Source organism: Durio zibethinus, chromosome 2 (genome assembly GCF_047325235.1).
Source record: "Durio zibethinus cultivar Kanyao isolate XHJ-2024 chromosome 2, ASM4732523v1, whole genome shotgun sequence".
Classification (NCBI taxonomy): Eukaryota; Viridiplantae; Streptophyta; class Magnoliopsida; order Malvales; family Malvaceae; genus Durio; species Durio zibethinus.
In genome coordinates this window covers 8,754,426-8,777,267 of record NC_143163.1, presented here as the reverse complement: position 1 = coordinate 8,777,267, position 22,842 = coordinate 8,754,426, and the positions used below count along the sequence as shown (strand labels likewise).

Here is a 22,842-nt window from a genome sequence, read left to right as displayed (position 1 = left end):
TCACGTTGTATATTATTCTACATTTTACATATATATATTTATTTGCAAAGGTTGAAAAAAATTGTTGATATATGGTTCTGGTTACGGAACTGCACCTGCATGTTGACAAATAATGTAGTGCAGGTTTCATTGGAACATCCTGATCGTCAATCATGCGGTTCAATAACCAAATAGGCAGCCTAATTCGGACTAACATTACATGTATTCTATTAAACTAAATTAAATGTTTTTTTTTTTTCCTGTCAACCTTTATTGATTTGTTGTGATGTTCTTGCTTCGTTATCCTAGCTACATATTCATATTTATAATGTAAAATAATTCTTTTGTAATAATTAAAAAACAATGCAATTCCTTTGAATTTGGCTTTTTCAATTTCAAATATATTTTTCTAATAAAAATAGAAATGTATTGAAATTTCTTAAGAATGTCTTGCATAACTATGTAAGGATATTATTGAAATAGTTTAAAACTTGATATATATAAGAGCAATTCATCCTTTGCTTTAATTTTATTTGAGGAGCTTCTATGGTATGTTGGGCATCTTTTGCAAGATTATCATGATCATGTAGTTGCCGGGGTGATTTTAACACTTTAATTTGAAATCACTTTGTTTTGTTAACAATAATTAATTTTTATGAAATAAAGATCACTATGTTTGATATTATTAAAAATCAAACATTATTTTGTTTAAAAGTGCGAAGATAATTATGCATATTGTAATAATTATACAAATTAATAATTTTAAGATTGTTTAAAAATAAATATTTATAAAATATTATTAATATTTATTTATTTTATAATGAAATATAATAAAATTATTAAATTAATATATATATATTTATTGATAGATAAATTAATTTTGATAATATAAATTATGTAAAAAATTTTGAGTTAATAAATAAAATCAATCTATTAAATTCATAATAAAAGAAAAATAAAAATTATATTATATATAAGATATTAAAAAAGTTAAAAAAATACACAAATTATTTTAAACTTGTTATAACAAATATTAATTTAAAAATATAAAATTTATAATATAAAATAATTACAATTTTAAGATGTAACAAATTTTTAATTCACACATTAAATAAATAAAATTAATTATTATTAATTTTATATATCAAATCACATGGTGATAAAAGTTTTCACTCTTTTGTATGGGAAGTAAATGCTTTTATATGGGAATTAGATTAATTAAGGTAATAATCTAATCACTCTTGATGATCTAAGAGCACATTCATGTAAATTCACTGAGTGCTTACCAAACACTACTTAAATGCATTCTTTTTTTTTTTTTTTTCTACAATCATTTTATTTTTTTTTCAAAATTATCTCTAAGTGAAATTATTTAATTATTCTTATCATTTTTAAAAGATTTTAGATATCTATATTTGGTAAGTCAAATAACATTTAAAATGTATTTTCGATAAGTTATATAATTTACTAAAAATATATATCCGATTTTTCATATCATATAAATTATTTAAAATTTAAAATCTTTAAAACCCTAAATCTAGAAATCCTAAACTTTGAACCATAAATTCAAAAATTTAGTTAAAGAAAAAAATTCTCATATTTCCATAACATTGAAAAAAATGATTTGTTTTAAATAATTATAAATTTATTTATAAAGATAAATAAAATCTATAATTTTAACAAAAAAATACTTGATTATAGAATGTGAGCATTTTAATTATTTCTTAATTTTAACCATTGAGAGTAAATAATCAATGTTTCTAATGATATTTTTAAATCAGTTAAATTCAAAATAATTTAAAAATTTTTTAAAATAAAAATTTTAAAATTAAAATTTTTTATAAAATAATTAAATAATTTTATCTAAAAATAATTTAAAAAATGAATGTGAAAAATAAAAAGGGATGCAAACAAAAAAAAAAACCCTTTTACTAGGCTTACAAGCCTTACACGCTGACGGCCAAATAAAAAATGTTGACAATACCCTTTTCTTTGTAAATAAAAATATTACATATTAACGACAAAAGAGTAAGGACAAAAAAAATTAGAAAGGTTGACAAAAACTGTTGATATATTTTATTAAGATTTATTATTATGTAATATGGTAGGACATTGACATCTTTCACAATTTCCCAAAGAAAAAAACTCTTTCACAAATTATTTTATTTCCTTCACCGTTATCACTTTCTTCAAAATTTTATTGTAGGCCCAATACTTTTATGAAATCACCTGCCTAAAATCGGCATCTCGAAATTACTAAAAAAACTTTGACGTCTAGTTGGTTGACCGTAAAAACTACGTTCACCGGCGATAATCAGAAACCAAACGACAAATAGCTGTAACCAAACATTCCACCGCCATTGGATACTTTTTTTTTTCTTTTTGGCTCAAATATAGGAGTTTTTGTTTCATTTCCCGCACCCATATGCTCTCTCTGATTTGCCCGTAAATAAATCCATCTGTATGGCTTGATTTCGTATTTCCCCTCATAAAATTTCCACCAAAAAAAAAAAAAAAGATCGCCCGCGAAAATAGAAAAGAAGGGAAAGAATGGAGACGCCGGCACGGGACTCGATTCTTCTCGAAGACTTCGGGCAGAAAGTGGACTTGACCCGGCGGATCCGGGAGGTCCTATTGAACTACCCGGAGGGCACGACCGTGTTAAAGGAACTTATTCAGAACGCCGATGATGCCGGCGCCACCACTGTTCGTCTCTGCCTTGATCACCGACCGCACGGGTCGGATTCATTGTTGTCGGATTCTTTGGCGCAGTGGCAAGGTCCATCTCTGCTTGCTTACAACGACGCCGTTTTCACAGAAGAAGATTTTGTTAGTATTTCTAGAATTGGCGGGAGCAGTAAACATGGCCAAGCCTGGAAAACTGGCCGATTCGGGTAACCCGCTTTCTCACATCTCTCCAATCTTTTATTTTATTTTTTTATTTTGGCGTTCTACATATTTATTTGCTTTTAATTTTCCAGGGTTGGATTCAATTCGGTTTATCACTTGACCGATTTGCCTTCATTCGTGAGTGGCAATTACGTGGTATTATTTGATCCTCAGGGTTTTTATCTTCCCAATGTATCAACAGCCAATCCTGGAAAAAGAATTGACTATGTTTCTTCTTCAGCTCTTTCAATATACCAAGATCAATTCCTTCCCTATTGTGCATTTGGTTGTGATATGAAAAATCCTTTCACTGGAACTTTATTCCGTTTTCCCTTGAGGAATTCGGATCAAGCTGCCCGAAGTAAGCTCTCGCGGCAAGCTTATTCAGAGGATGATATTTCCTCTATGTTTTCACAGCTTTTTGAGGAAGGAGTTTTCTCTTTACTTTTTCTTAAAAGTGTATTGTCTATAGAAATGTATACCTGGGATGCTGGAGAATCTGAGCCGAAAAAGCTTTTTTCGTGCTCTGTTAGCTCCCCCAATGATGACATTGTTTGGCACCGGAAAGCACTTCTAAGATTGTCAAAATCAGTTAATAGTACAAATAATGAGGTGGATGCGTATTCAGTCCAATTCTTGAGTGAAGTGATGACGGGAAGTGAACGTAGAAAGAGGATTGATACTTTTTATATGGTGCAAACAATGGCTTCTGCTTCTAGTAGGATTGGTTCTTTTGCTGCTACTGCTTCCAAAGAGTACGATATTCACCTGCTACCTTGGGCATCGGTTGCAGCATGTATATCGGACGATTCATCAGATGTAATTTGCAATATTTATTATGTCCTTTCCATTTTCTTTCATTTATGCCCTTTATTCTCTTGCCTTATTTATTTATATCTCTTATAGCATTTTCCTTTTGATGGATTTTTTTTTTTGTTTTAATTATTACTTTTTCATGCTCCAATTATTTGCCCTGAGATGTTATTTCATAGTGTGGCTGCTTTATTTTATAGTTTTATGTGGGTTTGGTTAACGTTAATAAGTCTTGTAATGTGTAGGGCATTGAAAATAATTGATGTCATGGCTTTGTAAGTTATGGAGCCTGACATGCATTTGAGGCTGTTTGAACTAATTTCTCTTGTATGGTACCATGACAGCATGGACTGAGTTTCAAAGTAATAGGTGATGTAGACATTAAACATCTGTCACGATAGAAGTTTTCCTTTAGTAAGAGCTTATTTATTACAATATTCTATCATTCTCCTGATTCTGCATAGGAGCATAATAAGCATTTGGTTTTTACTGCAAACCAATTTGTAACAAATAGTGGTGTACATGGCCGGGCCAGCAAAAGGATTTGCAGGATAGTTTACCCAAAGCTTGTTTTTGAGTTGCTTTAGTCTTGATTTTATAACATCGAAAACATTCTTTCTGTAATCGAACTTTATTTTACTTTATCCTTATATGCAATTTGTAACTCTTGTTTATTAAATAATAAACAAATTAGCATGTTGCATAGGGCATTTTTTTAAAAAACTTTTTTACCAAGATCATGTTTCATAAAACTATGTTCAAAAGTCTCTTCTGAATATTCACTGCATTTTGTTTTAATAATATTGCACTGCCTATATTCTTATTGATGAGAAGAAGCAAAATTTAATTGTCCATATTTAAAAATTAATTTAATGCCAGTTCCTTGGTATGGAAGTCTTCTTTTTTTTCTTTTTAAATAGCAATATTTCCTTATGGAAAATTTTGGTTGCTGTTGGAGAGTAGCTGAGTGCCTGAGTGAGCAGTTGGAATATTTGATCTTTTCTTTTAAAATAGTTGTTACTAATATGTGTGCATGACTCTATAACTGTTTATTTTCATATGTTTTTTGTGCACACGTGGGTTTCTTATTTATCTATTTTATTTATGTTTTTTGGTGCTTTAGCAGTTATCCTTCAACTGTATCAGAATCCTATTCTTACATACTGTTTATTTAGGCTTCTGAATTCAGTTTGCTTTCTTTGAAGATGCTCTGGTTTTAGCTGAGAAGATTTGTTTATTACATTAATTGGTTAACCTTGTGGTGTTCTACACAAGTATATCTAAGTTCTAAAAAAAGCAAGGGTAGTACCCTTTTTGGTTTGAGTGGTTTAGTACCTCTTCCCCCAGACTTCTTGCCTACCTTACTAAAATGTCATATTGCTTTGATGCATTTTAAACAGAATGCTGTTCTGAAGCTTGGTCAGGCATTCTGTTTTCTTCCTTTGCCAGTGAGAACTGGGCTGACAGTGCAAGTTAATGCATACTTCGAGGTCTCCTCGAACCGACGTGGCATTTGGTATGGAGCAGATATGGACAGAAGTGGAAAAATTCGTTCTATATGGAATAGGCTTCTTTTGGAAGATGTTATAGCTCCTATTTTTATGCAAATGCTGCTGGGTGTGCAAAAGCTGCTAGGTCCAACAAATTCATACTATTCTTTGTGGCCCAGGGGTTCCTTTGACGAGCCATGGAGCATTTTGGTCGAGCACATATACAAAAATATCGGTAATTCTGCTGTGCTGTATTCTGATCTAGGAGGAGGAAAGTGGGTCTCACCAGTAGAAGCTTTTCTTCATGATGAGGCGTTTGGAAAGAGCAAGGAACTTGCTGAAGCCCTGCTGCAGCTAGGAATGCCAATTGTCCATTTGCCAAATTACCTGTTTGATATGTTTCTGAAATATGCTACTGATTTTCAGCAAAAAGTTGTCACTCCAGATACAGTGCGCCATTTTCTTAGGTTTTGCAAAACTCTTACGAGCTTGAGCAAATCCTATAAACTTGTATTATTGGAATATTGTCTGGAGGACTTGATTGATGCTGATGTAGGTACTTATGCTAATAACCTGTCATTGATTCCTTTGGCGAATGGTGATTTTGGTTTATTTTCAGAAGCCATGAAAGGGGTTTCTTATTTTGTTTGTAATGAGTTAGAATACATGCTGCTTCGACAAATTTCTGATAGAATAATTGACAGGACCATTCCCCTTAGCATATTGAGTAGGCTATCTGCTATTGCAACGTCATCAAAATCAAATCTCACTGTTTTCGGTATTCAGCATTTTGTTAAGTTATTTCCTAGATTTGTACCTGCTGAATGGAGATATAAAAGCAAAGTTCTCTGGGAACCAGATTCATCTTCTGCTTATCCAACTAAATCCTGGTTTATGCTATTTTGGCAATATATCCAGAATCAGGGTGAGGGATTATCGTTGTTTGGTGATTGGCCTATCTTGCCTGCAACCTCTGGATATTTATATCGACCTTCTAGACAGTCAAAGCTTATCAAGGCAGAGAAACTTTCTGATAGAATTCAAGACATTCTTGTGAAGATTGGATGCAAGATACTGGACCCTGATTATGGTGTTGAACATCCTGATTTGTCTCATTATGTATTTGATTCCAATTTTTCAGGTGTTTTGGAATCCATTTTTGATGTTGTCTCTTCAAATGGCAGTATGATACAAACATTTAGTTGTAACTTGACATCTGAAGAGAGGAATGAGCTACGTGAATTTCTTCTTGATCCAAAATGGTATGTGGGAGATTCTGTTAACAGTTCTAGAATAAAAAAGTGCAGGAAACTGCCCATTTATAGAGTCTATACTGGAGAATCTGTTCAACATTTTTGTTTTTCTGACTTAGAGAATCCTCAAAAGTACTTACCTCCTTTAGGAATTCCCAAGTATCTTCTTGGAGGTGAATTCATTCTTTGCTCCTCAAATAGTGAAGAAGAGATTTTGTTAAGATATTATGAAGTTGAGAGAATGGGGAAAGCTTGCTTTTACAGGCAGCAAGTGTTAAATAGTATAAAAGAAATGCATACTGAAGTTCGTGACAGTGTTATGCTTTCGATTCTGGAAAACCTGCCACAGTTATCTCTTGAAGACACATCTCTTCGGGATTACTTGAGAAATTTGGAATTTGTTCCTACCATTACTGGTGCACTTAAATGTCCTTCAATGTTTTATGATCCTCGTAACGACGAATTATATGCTTTGCTAGAAGACTCTGATAGTTTCCCCTCTGGCCCTTTCCAAGAATCTGGCATCTTGGACATGCTGCAGGGTTTGGGCCTTAGGACATCTGTAACTCCTGAGACCGTCATAGAAAGTGCCCGACAAGTTGAGCGAATGATGAATGAAGATCAGGAAAAGGCACATTCAAGAGGTAAAATACTTCTTTCATACTTAGAAGTAAATGCGATGAAATGGCTTCCCAATCAATCAAGTGATGATCAAGGAACTGTAAACAGAATATTCTCACGAGCTGCAACTGCATTTAAGCCTCGCAACATGAGATCTGACCTGGAAAAGTTTTGGAATGATCTCCGAATGATTTGTTGGTGTCCGGTGTTAGTTTCTTCTCCATTTCAAGCTTTACCATGGCCTGTTGTATCATCCAAAGTTGCTCCCCCAAAGCTTGTGAGATTGCAAACAGACTTGTGGCTTGTTTCCGCAAGCATGCGAATACTAGATGGTGAATGTTCTTCGACAGCATTGTCCTATAACCTGGGATGGCTAGCTCCACCAGGGGGGAGTGCAATTGCTGCCCAGTTGCTTGAGCTTGGGAAAAACAATGAGATTGTGAATGAACAGGTGCTCCGTCAGGAGTTAGCTCTAGCAATGCCAAGGATATACTCTATATTAATGAACATGATTGGTTCTGATGAGATGGACATTGTAAAGGCTGTTTTGGAAGGGTGCCGTTGGATTTGGGTGGGAGATGGTTTTGCAACTTCTGATGAGGTAGTTCTTGATGGTCCTCTTCACTTGGCTCCTTATATACGTGTTATACCAATGGATTTAGCAGTTTTCAAGGAGTTATTCTTGGAGCTTGGCATTCGAGAGTTTTTGAAGCCCTCTGATTATGCTAATATTTTAGGCAGAATGGCTGCCAGAAAAGGTTCATCTCCACTTGATGCCAACGAAATCAGGGCAGCGATACTGATTGTTCAGCATCTTTCAGGGGTTCAATTTCATGAACAAGTTAAGATCTATTTGCCAGATGTATCAGGGAGGCTATTCCCTGCTAATGATTTAGTTTATAATGATGCCCCCTGGTTGCTTGGGTCCGATGACACTGATACCTTATTTAGTGGTCCATCTGCTGCAGTCTTGAATGCAAGGAGAACTCATAAATTTGTTCATGGAAACATATCAAATGAGGTTGCAGAGAAGCTTGGTGTCTGCTCACTTCGTAGAATCTTGCTAGCTGAGAGCGCTGACTCAATGAATTTGAGTTTATCTGGAGCCGCAGAAGCCTTTGGACAGCATGAAGCCTTGACAACAAGGCTCAGACATATACTCGAGATGTATGCAGATGGACCTGGAATTCTCTTTGAGCTGGTTCAAAATGCTGAAGATGCAGGAGCTTCTGAGGTGATCTTTCTTTTGGATAAAACTCAATATGGAACTTCTTCTGTTCTCTCTCCTGAAATGGCTGACTGGCAAGGCCCTGCCCTTTACTGCTTCAATGATTCTGTATTTAGTCCACAAGATTTATATGCAATATCTCGTATTGGTCAGGAAAGCAAACTTGAAAAGCCTTTTGCAATTGGAAGATTTGGATTGGGCTTTAATTGTGTTTATCATTTCACAGACATTCCCACGTTTGTTTCTGGGGAAAACATCGTTATGTTTGATCCTCATGCTAGTTATTTGCCAGGGATCTCCCCCTCCCACCCGGGGCTGAGAATAAAATTTGTGGGGAGAAAGGTGTTAGAGCAGTTTCCTGATCAATTTTCTCCATTTTTATATTTTGGCTGTGACTTGCAGCAATTTTTTCCGGGCACTCTTTTCCGCTTCCCTCTTAGGAGCGCTAGTGTTGCTTCACGGAGCCAGATTAAGAAAGAAGGATATTCCCCTGATGATGTTATGTCTCTCTTTGCTTCTTTCTCTACTGTTGTTTCTGAAGCTCTTCTGTTTCTTCGTAGTGTGAAGTCTGTCTCCATTTTTGTGAAGGAAGGAACTGGTCATGAAATGCAACTCATGCATCGTGTGCAGAGAAACTGCATTAGTGAGCCAGAAATGAATTCTGATGCTTTGCATCAAATGTTTGGCCTTATTGATGCAAAACAGCATGGTGGAATGGATAAAGATCAATTGCTGAAGAAATTGAGTAAGTCTATAGTTAGAGATTTGCCATATAAATGTCAGAAGATTGTGGTGACCGAACAAAACTCAGCTGGTATTATGTCACACTGTTGGATCACTGGTGAATGTTTAGGCAGTGGGCGAGCTAAAACCAACAGTATAGTTTCTGATGACAAGATTCATAAATCAATCCCCTGGGCTTGTGTTGCTGCACATATACACTCTGTCAAGGTGGATGGAGAAATGTTTGGTGCCTTTAGCCAGGAGAATGCTTGTACTGCTGATCTTTTTCAATTTTCTATGCATTCCATTCAAGATAGGAAGCACATTGAGGGCCGTGCTTTTTGCTTTTTGCCTCTGCCAATCATTACTGGTCTTCCAGCACATGTTAATGCATATTTTGAGTTGTCATCAAATCGGAGAGACATTTGGTTTGGTAATGACATGGCTGGTGGTGGGAAAAAACGCTCAGACTGGAATATTTACCTCCTTGAAGATGTTGTTGCTCCTGCATATGGTCACTTGCTTGAGAAAATTGCTTCACTTATTGGTCCATCTGAATTGTTCTTTTCATTTTGGCCAACAACGACAGGATTAGAGCCTTGGGCATCTGTGGTTCGGAAACTTTATATTTTCATTGCTGAGTTTGGTCTTCGTATATTGTACACAAAAGCTAGAGGGGGGCAGTGGATTTCAACAAAACAAGCTATTTTTCCTGATTTTGCCTTCCATAAAGCTCATGAGCTTGTTGAAGCACTATGTGATGCTAGTCTACCTCTTGCAAATGTTCCCAAACCAGTTGTAGAGCGATTCACGGAAGCCTGCCCATTGTTACATTATCTGACACCTCAGCTTTTAAGGTCTCTGTTGACTCAGCGAAAACGTGTTTTCAAGAACAGGAATGCAGTGATCTTGACCCTTGAATATTGCTTACTTGACTTAAAAATTCCCGTTCAAGCTGATTGTTTGTTTGGTTTACCTTTGTTACCTCTTGCGGATGGCTCATTTACAACCTTTGAGAAGACTGGAGCTGGTGAAAGAATATATATTGCAAGGGGGGATGAATATCGTCTTCTCAAGGATTTACTTCCACAACAATTGGTTTATTGTGAACTTCCGGAAGTGGTTCATAGCAAACTATGTGATTTGGCCCAAAGTGAGCTATCAAATATTTCTTTTCTGTCATGCCATTTGCTTGAGAAGCTGTTTTTAAAGTTACTTCCAGCTGATTGGCAGCTTGCTAAGAAGGTAAGCTGGGTGCCTGGTTATCAAGGCCAGCCAAGTTTAGAATGGATAACTTTGCTGTGGAATTATTTGAAGTTGTGTTGTGATGACCTCTCAATATTTTATAAGTGGCCTATACTGCCAGTTGAAGAAAATTATCTTTTGCAACTAGTTAAAAGTTCAAATGTGATTAAATATGATGGGTGGAGTGAGAACATGTCTACTTTGTTGCTAAAAGTTGGTTGTTTATTTTTAAGGCATGACTTGGAAATACAGCATCCACATCTAGAACTCTTTGTTCAGTCTCCAACAGCAAGTGGAATATTAAATGCATTTCTGGCAGTGGCCAATAATGGTAAAATGGAGAGCATTGAGGGGCTTTTCGTTGATGCATTAGAAGGGGAGCTGCATGAACTTCGTTGTTATATTTTGCAGTCGAAGTGGTTCCTTGAAGAGCAGATAACCGACATGCATATTGACATCATTAAACATATTCCTATGTTTGAGTCGTATAGAAATAGAAAACTAGTCAGCCTGAGTAAACCTATCAAATGGCTTAAACCTGATGGCATCTGTGAGGATATATTAAATGATGATTTTGTGCGAGCAGAATCTGAAAGGGAGAGAATCATTCTGACAAGGTATTTGGATATTAAAGAGCCATCAAAGGTGGAATTCTATAAAAGTTATGTTCTTAATCACATGTCAGAATTCCTTTCAAAGCAGGGAGCTTTTCCTGCCATTTTACATGATGTGAAGCTTCTAATTGAGGAAGACATCTCCATCAGATCTGCACTCTCCACAACACCTTTTGTTCTGGCAGCAAATGGTTCTTGGCAGCCACCATCCAGGTTTATTCATTTAAGCACCTTATCTGTTTTCCAAATCATATCTTTGTTTTCTTGTGTGCTGCAAGTTTGCAAATATTTAAGTTTTAGACCAATTAATTAGTAATGCTACTATGCTTTACTTCCTTCCACCCTATTGACTCAAATCAGAGGTTTCTGTTTCTGCGACAAACCTACATATTTAATGAATTATTTTTTTAGATCACTTGAAGTATTCCCTGTTATCAATTTCTTGCTATGATGTTCTTTGCAGGCTTTATGATCCTCGAGTCCCTGGGTTACAAAAAGTGCTCCATAAAGAAGTTTTCTTCCCTTCTGAGAAGTTCACGGATCCTGAAACTTTAGACACTTTAGTTAGCCTTGGATTGAGAAGGACTTTAGGCTTTATCGGTTTTCTTGATTGTGCTAGATCTGTTTCTGTACTGCATGAATCTGGGGACCCAGAAGCAGCAAATTGTGGGAGGAAGTTGCTTCTCTATTTAGATGCTCTTGCATGTAAGCTTTCATCTGAGAGAGAAGGTGATGCAGAAAAAATTCCTGCATCAGAAAGCAATAACAAAGAGATGCCAAGTGCCGTATTTTATCAGAATATTGATATTTCAGAAGGTGCTCCAGTTGCTCTTGACCCCTCTAACAGGGAGGAAACCATTTGTAAGGATGATATAGACATTGACAGTGTTATAGGGGACTTGATTGGCAATATGCCTGAAGAAGATTTTTGGTCTGAAATGAAAACCATCGTTTGGTGCCCAGTTTTTGTCAATCCCCCTTTTCAAGGACTCCCATGGTTAAAATCCACTAGCCATCTAGTATCCCCGAGCGTTGTGAGACCTAAATCTCAGATGTGGATGGTGTCCTCTACGATGCATATCCTAGATGGTCAATGTGACTTACTATATCTACAACATAGGCTTGGTTGGATGGATCAGCTAAACATGCATGTTCTTTCAACACAATTAATTGAGCTGTCCAAGTCCTACTACCAGCTGAAGTTACATTCTTTGGTGGAGCCTGATTTTGATGCTGCACTACAACAGGGCATCCCAATGCTTTATTCTAAATTGCAAGAACATATTGGTACTGATGATTTTATGGTGTTGAAATCTGCTTTGGATGGTGTTTCATGGGTTTGGATTGGAGATGATTTTGTTTCTTCAAATGCACTTGCATTTGATTCTCCTGTGAAGTTTACTCCTTATTTGTATGTTGTCCCATCTGAGTTAGCAGAATTTAGAGATTTGCTCTTGGAATTAGGTGTCAGACTCAGTTTTGGTATTTGGGACTACGTCCATGTTCTACAATGCCTACAGAATGATTTGAAGGGGCTTCCTTTATCAGCTGAGCAACTTGATTTTGTCAATTGTGTCCTTGAAGCCATTGCTGACAGTTCATCAGACAAACCTTTTTTTGAGGCTTCTAATACTCCATTGCTAATTCCAGATTCATGTGGTGTTTTGATGTCTGCTGGGGAGCTGGTGTATAATGATGCACCATGGATAGAAAATAGTGCTCTGTTTAGCAAACATTTTATACATCCAAGTATCAACAATGATTTAGCAAATAGGTTGGGTGTAAAATCGCTCCGCTGTCTCTCTTTAGTAAGCGAAGATATGACTAAAGATCTGCCATGCATGGATTTTGCAAGAATAAAGGAACTTCTGTCTCTGTATGGCAACAATGAATTTTTGTTGTTTGACCTGCTTGAGTTGGCAGATTGCTGTAAAGCTAAGAAGCTACACCTAATATTTGACAAGAGGGAGCATCCTCACCAGTCTTTGCTGCAGCACAACTTAGGTAATCAGTGCTAATTTTAGAAATTTTTTAAGTTGGTTGAACCTGTGATATGTGGGACCTTGTTCCTCAACAAGATGGAATTTTCCCTAAATGTTTCTTTTGTCACTGCATCTGCTTGGAATGGGTAGATTAGGCTATGGTTGATGTTTGTTCTACAGTTAGAAGTTCTGTATAGGTCATAGACCCGAGGGCTTAAAAGTAAAATTAACTTATAGCAGGCTAGGAAGGTGGTAGAACTCTGCAAATCTGCTTTTATAGTTGACTTCATTTCTTATATGCTGTGGTGCAACTTTCTGTTCCAAAAATAACCACAATCTTGTCCTGCAGTGAGTTTATTATATTCCATAGTTCATTTTTCGAAACACTTTGCCTAGCTTTGTCCTTTGTTGTCATCAGGATGATTGTCTGAATATTGTTTTATTTTACAAGTGCAGTTGAATTTCAAGGGCCAGCATTGGTAGCTATTTTGGAAGGGGCCAGCTTGAATAGAGAGGAGATAAGTGGCCTTCAGCTGCTCCCTCCCTGGAGACTTCGTACTAATACTCTAAACTATGGGTTGGGATTGCTAAGCTGTTACTTCATATGTGATCTCCTGTCTATTATCTCTGGTGGCTACTTCTATATGTTCGATCCTCGTGGTGTAGCACTTTCTGTAGCGTCAAGTCATGCTGCAGCAGCAAAAATGTTTTCTTTGATTGGTAATTTTTTTTGTTCTCGCCTTTTCTTATCTCCCTTTGTATGCTTATACTTGATTTGGTAGAGGCTTAGCTATCAGAAAATAGAATTCATTTGATTTGTGTTTTAACACCATATGGTATTTCATAACTGAGATAGAACAATTCTACCTTTAAGCCCAAGTGTAATATTTGTTTGAAGATTTGTGGGCTAATTATTGCATAATGATGGGTTTAGCCTTAACTATGTGCCCTCTCTCCTTCCCCTTTCCGTCCTTTTTACAATACATCCCTCTCCCCAAGAATTTAGATGCTATTCAGAACTTTTACCACTTCATCTTCACTTATCTGTTCAAGCAAAGTAAAAAACTGATTTGTTTCTTTCTTCTGATTCATTGCAGGTACTAGTTTGACTGAAAGATTTCGTGATCAGTTTATTCCAATGCTGATTGATCAAAAAATGCCATGGTCATCATCGGACTTTACAATTATTCGCATGCCTCTATCACCAGAATGCTTGAAAGATGGACTTGAATTGGGATTGAAGAAAGTAAATCAAATAATTGACAGATTTTTGGAGCATGCGTCTAGGATGCTTATTTTCTTAAAGTCAGTTTTGCAGGTAAAGTTTCTTCGTCTTTTTATTTCATTTTTTTCCACTGAAACAATTGATATTTCTGGCTTACCATTGTACTTTCCCTGATTCTTCATTTTTGCAACCTCCTTTATTTATGAAGGACTGGTAGCCTAAGAAGTTCAGCCCAGGACTTTTAAAGCACAAGAGCACTTTTGGCTTGGGCAATAACCACTTTGTTTGTACCATTTTCTTGACAAAGATATTAATCACCATGTAAACTCAAACATCCAGGTGTCAGTTTCAACATGGGAGGAAGGATGTACACAGCTTTGTCAGGATTATTCTGTTTTTATTGATCCATCATCCGCTATCTTGAGGAATCCATTTTCTGAAAAGAAATGGAGAAAGTTTCAAATATCCAGGCTATTTAGCAACTCAAATGCTGCTGTTAAATTGCATGTGATTGATGTGAACATATTCCAAAGAGGAACTAGATTTGTGGACAGATGGCTTGTTGTGCTCAGCCTGGGTTCTGGACAAACCAGAAACATGGCTCTTGATAGGTAGGTGAAAGTAAATTGTTTCTTGGTCATTATTCTCTGATTGGTAAATGATCCATTACAAACGAACTCCCCCACCCCCCTCTTCCCCTAACTTTTGTTAACTAATTTAAAGCCACATAAATATGCTGCTTTTGTTGGTTTGCAATAATTCAAAATGCTTTGTGTTCTCTTTATTCAGAATAAAAGAAGTTGGAATTTTCTGCACATGTATCCCTTCTTCTTTCCCATTTCTCCCTAAGAAATATCAGCAGTATTCTTGATGTTCTTTAACACAGTCATCATCTTTGTTCTCAGGCGCTATTTAGCATACAATTTGACACCTGTAGCTGGAGTTGCAGCTCATGTATCCCGCAATGGTCATCCAGCTAATGGTCATCTAACAAGCTCCATTATGACTCCTCTTCCTCTGTCTGGTGTTATAACTTTACCAGTCACTGTCCTTGGATGTTTTCTTGTGCGCCATAATGGTGGTCGTTATCTCTTTAAATACCAAAATAATGAAGTATTGCATGAGGTGCAACCTGATGCTGGAGATCAGTTGATAGAAGCTTGGAACAGAGAACTGATGTCTTGTGTTCGCGATTCCTACATAGAAATGGTCGTGGAAATGCAGAAATTAAGAAGAGATCCTTCAACTTCTAGTATTGATTCAAGTTCCAGTCATGCAGTTGCTCTGTCTTTGAAGGCCTATGGAGATCAAATTTATTCCTTCTGGCCAAGGTCTAATGGTTATATACTGAGTAATGGAGCTGATGATGATAGTAAATCAGCATCAGCCGAAGTGCTTAAAGCTGATTGGGAATGCTTGATTGAACAAGTTATAAGGCCATTCTACACCCGCCTGGTTGACCTACCAGTTTGGCAGCTGTACTCGGGAAATTTAGTCAAGGCTGAAGAAGGTATGTTTCTCTCCCTGCCTGGCAATGGGGTGGGTGGTAATTTGCTTCCAGCTACTGTTTGTAGCTTTGTGAAGGAACACTATCAGGTATTTTCAGTACCGTGGGAGTTGGTGAATGAAATCCATGCAGTGGGAATTACAGTTCGAGAAATTAAACCTAAAATGGTTTGTGATCTTTTGAAGGTTTCATCAACTTCTATTGTTCTTCGATCTGTTGATACTTTTATAGATGTTCTTGAGTATTGCTTGTCTGATATTCAGTTCCCAGGATCAGCTAACTGTCATGGAAATGATATGTTAGTGGACCCCATTAACCCAAATGCTTTTATTAGAGGCACTAATGAAGTGGGTAGCAGTTCTGATTCGGTATTGATGCCTAATGTGCGGACTTATCATGGCTCCTCTTCCCAGAATACAGCCATTTCAGGTGATGCACTTGAAATGGTCACAAATTTGGGGAAGGCTTTATTTGATTTTGGCCGTGGAGTTGTTGAGGATATTGGTAGGGCTGGAGCCTTGGCTCAGAGGGACAATATAGCTGGTAGCAGTAACAGCAGAAATGGTAATGGAGACGCAAAACTTTTGTCAATAGCTGCTGAGGTCAAGCGCTTGCCATGTCCAACTGCAACAAATCATTTAGCACGCTTGGGGGTGACTGAACTTTGGTTAGGAAACAAGGAGCAACAGTCGTTGATGATGCCTTTAGCAGCAAAATTTGTCCACCCAAAAGTGTTGGATAGGTCAATTTTAGCAGATATTTTTTCAAAACATGCCATTCAAACATCACTTAAATTGAAGAGTTTCTCTTTTCACTTGATGGCTACTCATTTGAGATTACTTTTTCACGATAACTGGGTCAATCATGTTATGGAGTCAAATATGGCTCCTTGGTTTTCCTGGGAGAATACATCAAGTTCTGGTGGTGAAGGTGGTCCTTCCCCTGAATGGATAAGAACCTTTTGGAAAAGCTTTGGTCGATCCTCAGAGGACCTCTCTCTCTTTTCTGATTGGCCATTAATTCCTGCCTTTCTTGGTAGGCCAATTTTATGTCGTGTAAGGGAGTGCCATCTGGTCTTCATTCCACCTCCTATTACCGATCGAACATCTGGTGATGGCATCATGGATGCAACTGCAATACAACGTGATCTAACTGGAGTATCTGTCAATCAAACTTCTGACTCTGATTCAATTCAACTCTACATTTCAGCTTTTGAAACATCCAAAAATCGTTACCCTTGGTTGGTATCATTGTTGAATCAGTGCCATATCCCTGTTTTTGATGTTGCTTTCATGGATTGTGCTACCTCTTGCAATGTTCTTCCTGCATCCAGCCAATCATTAGGGCAAGTTATTGCCTCCAAGCTCGTTGCAGCTAAACACGCTGGCCTTTTTCCTGAACTTACATCATTTTCTGCTTCTGATCGAGATGAACTTCTTAATCTTTTTGCTCTTGATTTCTCTAATAATGGTTCCAGATATGGAAGAGAAGAACTCGAAGTGTTGCTGTTGTTGCCTATCTACAGAACAGTTTTGGGCTCATGCACAGGATTAAACAACCAAGAACATTGTATAATCTCATCAAATTCATTCCTTAAACCATGTGATGAGCGCTGCCTATCTTATTCCACAGATTCAATTGAATGTTCACTACTTCGAGCTCTTGGGGTCCCTGAGTTGCGTGATCAACAAATTTTGGTAAGGTTTAGTCTGCCTTGTTTTGAAGAAAAACCTCTGAATGAGCGAGAGGATATATTAATCTATCTTTATACAAATTGGCAAGACCTCCAAGCCGATTCTTCTGTAGTTGAAGCTCTAAGAGGAACTAATTTTGTCCGGAATGCTGATGAATTTTCTTCTGATTTATACAAGCCTAAGGACTTGTTTGATCCAGGGGATGCTTTACTAGCATCTGTATTTTCTGGTGAGAGGAAGAAATTTCCTGGTGAAAGGTTTAGTACAAATGGGTGGCTGCATATTCTACGGAAGGTGGGCCTTAGAACTGCAACAGAAGCTGATGTGATACTTGAATGTGCCAAAAGGGTAGAGTTTCTTGGAAGTGAGTGCATGAAGTCTACTGGCGATTTTGATGATTTTGAGATGGACATGACCTACTGTCATGGTGAAGTCTCTATGGAAGTGTGGACTTTGGCTGGATCTGTTATTGAAGCTGTGCTCACAAACTTTGCTGTCCTTTATGGAAACAACTTCTGTAATCTCTTAGGGGAGATTTCTTGTGTACCGGCTGAATTAGGCTTGCCAAATGTGGGTGGCAAGAGAGTTCTTGCTTCCTATAGTGAAGCTATTCTATCAAAGGACTGGCCTCTTGCTTGGAGCTGTGCTCCTATACTCTCTAGACAAAATGTTATTCCTCCTGAATACTCGTGGGGGGCACTGCACCTGAGGAGTCCTCCGGCCTTTGCTACAGTCCTAAAACATCTACAGGTATGAAACTTCACTTTCCTTTTGTTTTCATCTGATAGAACTTGCATATGAAAACACACAACTAACAAGAACTTGATACAGATTATTGGGAAAAATGGTGGTGAAGACACTCTTGCTCACTGGCCTACTGCATCCGGCATGATGACCATTGATGATGCTTCTTATGAAGTTTTGAAATATTTGGATAAAATTCGGGGTTCCCTCTCTTCTTCAGGTTGCTTTGTTCTTCTGCTATCAATTGCCTCTAGAAGGGAATGAATTTATAGCAACGTATTTAAATTTCTTTAGTTTCTTGCGAACATCACTTTATTTATGTTTTCTGATTTATATCTATTTGGTTGGTAATAACAGTATTGCGTCTCTGATTTTTTCACACTAATCTAATTATTAATAAGTGCATGAAATCTTGGTTTACATATGTTTACATTTTGCACATCACAATGTTGGAATTCTAAAGTTAGAAGTGACTAAAGGTATCAAAGTTTGGCTCATGCAGATATAGCAAAGCTGCATGGAATAGCATTTCTGCCTGCTGCAAATGGAACACGCCTAGTGCCAGCTAACTCTCTTTTTGCACGTTTGACAATTAATTTGGCTCCGTTCGCATTTGAACTTCCTTCTCTATATCTTCCTTTTGTGAACATTCTTAAGGATTTGGGACTTCAGGACATGCTATCAGTTGCTTCTGCAAAAGAGCTTCTGTTAAATCTGCAGCAAGCATGTGGATATCAGCGCCTAAATCCAAATGAACTCCGTGCTGTGATGGAAATTCTATATTTTGTCTGCGATGGAACTGTTGAGGCAAATATGCTTGATAGGCTTGACTGGAAATCAGATGCTGTAGTCCCAGATGATGGTTGCAGACTCGTTCATGCAAAATCTTGTGTCTACATTGATTCATATGGCTCTAGATTTGTTAAGCATATTGACTTTTCTAGGTTAAAATTTGTTCACCCAAATCTTCCGGAAAGAATATGTACATTCTTGGGCATCAAAAAGCTATCTGATGTTGTCACTGAGGTATTTTGATCTTGTTCTGTTGACTTTTTAAGTGATTTTCATAGCCTTCTTCTGGAATACTGAGCATTTGTGTTCATTTAATTTATATGCTTGTGTTTGCAGGAACTCCATAATGAAGACAGTTTAGAGACTTTGGATAGTATTGGCACCATCCCATTAGCTGTTGTCAGAGAGAAGCTATTAAGCAGATCCTTTCAGGGTGCTCTGTGGACTCTTGTAACTAGCATAGCCGGTTATGTTCCAGAAATTAATAATATGGCTTTGGGAACTGTGCAGAGTTCTCTAGAATCTCTTGCAGACAAGTTGCAGTTTGTTAAGTGCCTTCATACCCGTTTTTGGCTCCTATCAAGGTCTCTAGATATTACCTTTGTATCTAAGGATTCTGTAATTCCAGGGTGGGAGAATGGATCTAGACATCGGGCTCTTTACTTCATCAACCAGTCTAAAAGCTGTATTTTCGTTGCTGAGCCTCCAGCTTATATATCTGTTCTTGATGTTGTAGCAACTGTTGTAAGCCAGGTTTTAGGATCCCCAATCCCATTGCCTATAGGATCTTTATTTTCCTGTCCTGAAGGGTCTGAGGCTGTAATTGTTGACATTCTAAAACTTTGTTCTGACAAGAGAGAAGAAATTGAAGCCACTTGTAACAATTTGATGGGCAAAGAAATAATACCTCAAGATGCTCTTCAAGTGCAACTTCACCCATTGAGGCCATTTTATAGGGGAGAAATAGTGGCTTGGCGGACTCAAAATGGAGAGAAGTTGAAATATGGTAGAGTTCCAGAGGATGTCAGACCTTCTGCAGGCCAAGCCCTCTATAGATTCAAGGTGGAAACAGCACCAGGAATGACTGAATCTCTTCTTTCTTCACAGGTTTTCTCATTTAGAAGTGTATCAATGGGAAACAATGCTTCCTCAGCAATCTTGCCTGAGGATAATCATGTTATAACTGATAACAGGACTCACAATGAGATGCCAGAAAGTTCTGAAAGAGGCAGAAGAAAATCATCTCAGGTTTTGGATCCTTGTCTTGCTACTTCTAGTGCTTTTATCAGTTTACTTTCAGGATGCTTGAAATATGATTGTGACTGTTGCTTCAATTAATTACACATAGCCATGTGGATTCTGTACTCATACTGGAATCGTCATTTGTGTCACTTTGCCAACTCCTTGAGAGTACCCGCGGGGGGGGGGGGGGGGTGTTGGGGGAAGACTTTAATAGAACTTGATGGCATTTGAGCTGTTGCCTGGCATCTTCATCATCAGAAGCAATAGCAGCCCCTTTACCCCTTGTCACTAAGCTTATTTTTTAAACAATTCTATCTAGGGCAAGAAAGGGAGACTAATTTACAGTTTAAACTTAAATTATGTAGATATCTCAGAGCTGTATCTGAATTGATTCAGATAAGTCTGCCCTCAGCGTCATAGAGGATTTGTAAAATGAAGCAAATTATGTCTTCATGTGAAGAGCCTATTACTGTTCTTGTTCCAATGTATGCTTCTGAGCAGCTGCTTTGCTCCTTGTAACTAAGTTATGTTTAAAACAATTCCATCTAGGGCAAGAAAGGGAGACTAATTTAGATAAACAGCTATGAAATTTACAAATTTAAACTAAAATTGTTTAGATATCTCGGAGCTATATCTAAATTGATTCAGATAATTCTGCCTTAGCATGATATAGGATTTGCAAATGAAGCAAATTATGTCTTGATGTGAAGAGGGCATTACTGTTCTTGTTCCATGGTAATCATTAGTGTTAGAATGGACATTACTATACTGTTTTATCATAGCAGTAACTGGTAAGGTTTTCTTTATTGTTAATGCAGCCTATTAAAGAGCTCCAGTATGGCCGAGTGTCAGCTGCAGAACTGGTTCAGGCAGTTAACGAGATGCTTTCTGCAGCTGGAATCAACTTGGATGTGGAGAAGCAGTCACTATTGCAGAAAACTGTAACCCTCCAAGAACAATTGAAAGAATCCCGAACAGCACTTCTGCTTGAACAGGTTCGATTTTTGCATGTTAAAATGATGTTGCAAAATCTAGCATCATAGTCTGTATTTTAAAACTCAATGCATAGCTACTGACTTGTGATCAAGTCTTATTGAAAGCTGAGTTTTGAATGTCATGGTCCAAATCTGCAGGAAAAGGTTGATGTTGCTGTAAAAGAAGCTGATACAGCAAAAGCAGCATGGCTTTGCCGGGTCTGTTTGAGCAATGAAGTTGACATGACAATAGTTCCTTGCGGCCATGTACTTTGTCGTAGATGCTCATCTGCAGTTTCTCGGTGTCCGTTCTGTCGGCTTCAGGTAAAAGAAACCACCAGAATTTACCGGCCATGACAACCTCAAAGTTCTTTAAGAGGTTATTTGTGATTTATTTGCCATTATGGCATTGACGTTATTCAACTCGCATGCTTCAAGTCTTTTTTCTTTCTCCCTCCTTTACCAAGAAGTGGTAAGAAAATTGTACATAGGTATGGACACAAATTTTTTGATGTTGTGAGGATCTTCTTGAATGGCTTATCTACAAGATCCTTTTTACGTACAGAAGAAAGTGGAAATGGATAGCGTCTTTGTTGTTATAGTAGAAGAGAAGGGAAAGTGACACCATTGTCTTGTCGCTAATTCTTTGCTTTTATTTGAAAATATGTACGTCTCTGTAAAGAAATTTCGGACGAACCTCTCAATCTCTTCTTCCGTCCTTCTACCTGGTAAAAGACGTTTTCCTTTGTGCATGTTCTGTTGCTCTGTAAAATGGAGATGACAGTGTACCAATCCCTTCCCCGAACCTCTTGCTTGCTAAGCCATTTTTATCCTATAATTTAAAATACAATATAATGATATAATACAAATAAGATATAAAAAAAATACGAAAATGATATAATTTAAAATTTTAATAATAATTATATATAAATTTAATAAAATAAAAAATATATATTATATGTATGAAGTAATTATCGTGTGAAACACATTATGAATATATCATAAATTATAACAAATAATTTTATTATTTTATATTTTAATATTTTACACAATACAAATATACAAAGATATATACTCAAATTATCAGTTTTACCAAATGATTTTATACCAAAATATAATGTCGTTTTAAAAATGATTGTAATTGCATAAAGCAAAATGTTTTAAAATTTATATTTAACATATTATCATTGTATAGATCTTATGTATTAAATCGTAAGATACCACATCAATAATAAGACATAAATTTTTTGTATTTATTTTTAAAGACTTACAAATTTTTGAAAGGCTATTTGTCCAAAGGTCGGTTATTTATCCAAATAAAAAAATCTGCCTATTTTTTTAAACCGAAATTTTTTTCGACAATAAGATCAAAGCAAGGTTCGACCCATTTTTAAATATATAATATATTATTTTGATATTTATATATTAATTATGTAATTTATACAATATAAAAATATATATAATATTGCATTGTAAATATTAAAAATTATGTTAAATTATCTTGTTTTAAAATTTAATAAAAATAACTTTTATTTTTTAAAAAATAATGGGTATTTTTTTTACAAGATCAAATTATAAATTATAAATATTTATTAATAAAATTATTATTTAATATAAAATAATTTAATAAATTTTAAATTATTTATTAATTTTATAAATATTAAATAATTTATAATTTTTATTATATATAATTTTTAATCTAATAATTATTTTTTATTTTTATTATAATTCATTTTAATATCATCTTTATTTTTGTATCCAAATACATATCTCACCATTAATTTTAATCTTACTATTCTCACATTTATCATTATTTTCATTCTTACA

General features: G+C 36.3%; 1 protein-coding gene across 1 annotated transcript; it reads left to right on the top strand.

The window, feature by feature from the left end:
* The first annotated feature begins 2,223 nt into the window (after positions 1–2,223).
* LOC111309224 (Zinc finger, C3HC4 type (RING finger) family protein) lies at positions 2,224–21,767 on the top strand. Its single transcript, XM_022908201.2, has 13 exons — positions 2,224–2,873; positions 2,961–3,687; positions 5,082–11,068; positions 11,319–12,859; positions 13,294–13,557; positions 13,935–14,155; positions 14,402–14,673; positions 14,968–18,013; positions 18,095–18,227; positions 18,510–19,033; positions 19,136–20,047; positions 20,860–21,036; positions 21,175–21,767. The coding sequence occupies exons 1-13, from the start codon at positions 2,530–2,532 to the stop codon at positions 21,370–21,372; spliced, it is 14,346 nt and encodes a 4,781-aa protein (XP_022763936.2). The 5' UTR covers positions 2,224–2,529; the 3' UTR covers positions 21,373–21,767.
* The last annotated feature ends 1,075 nt before the right edge of the window (positions 21,768–22,842 follow it).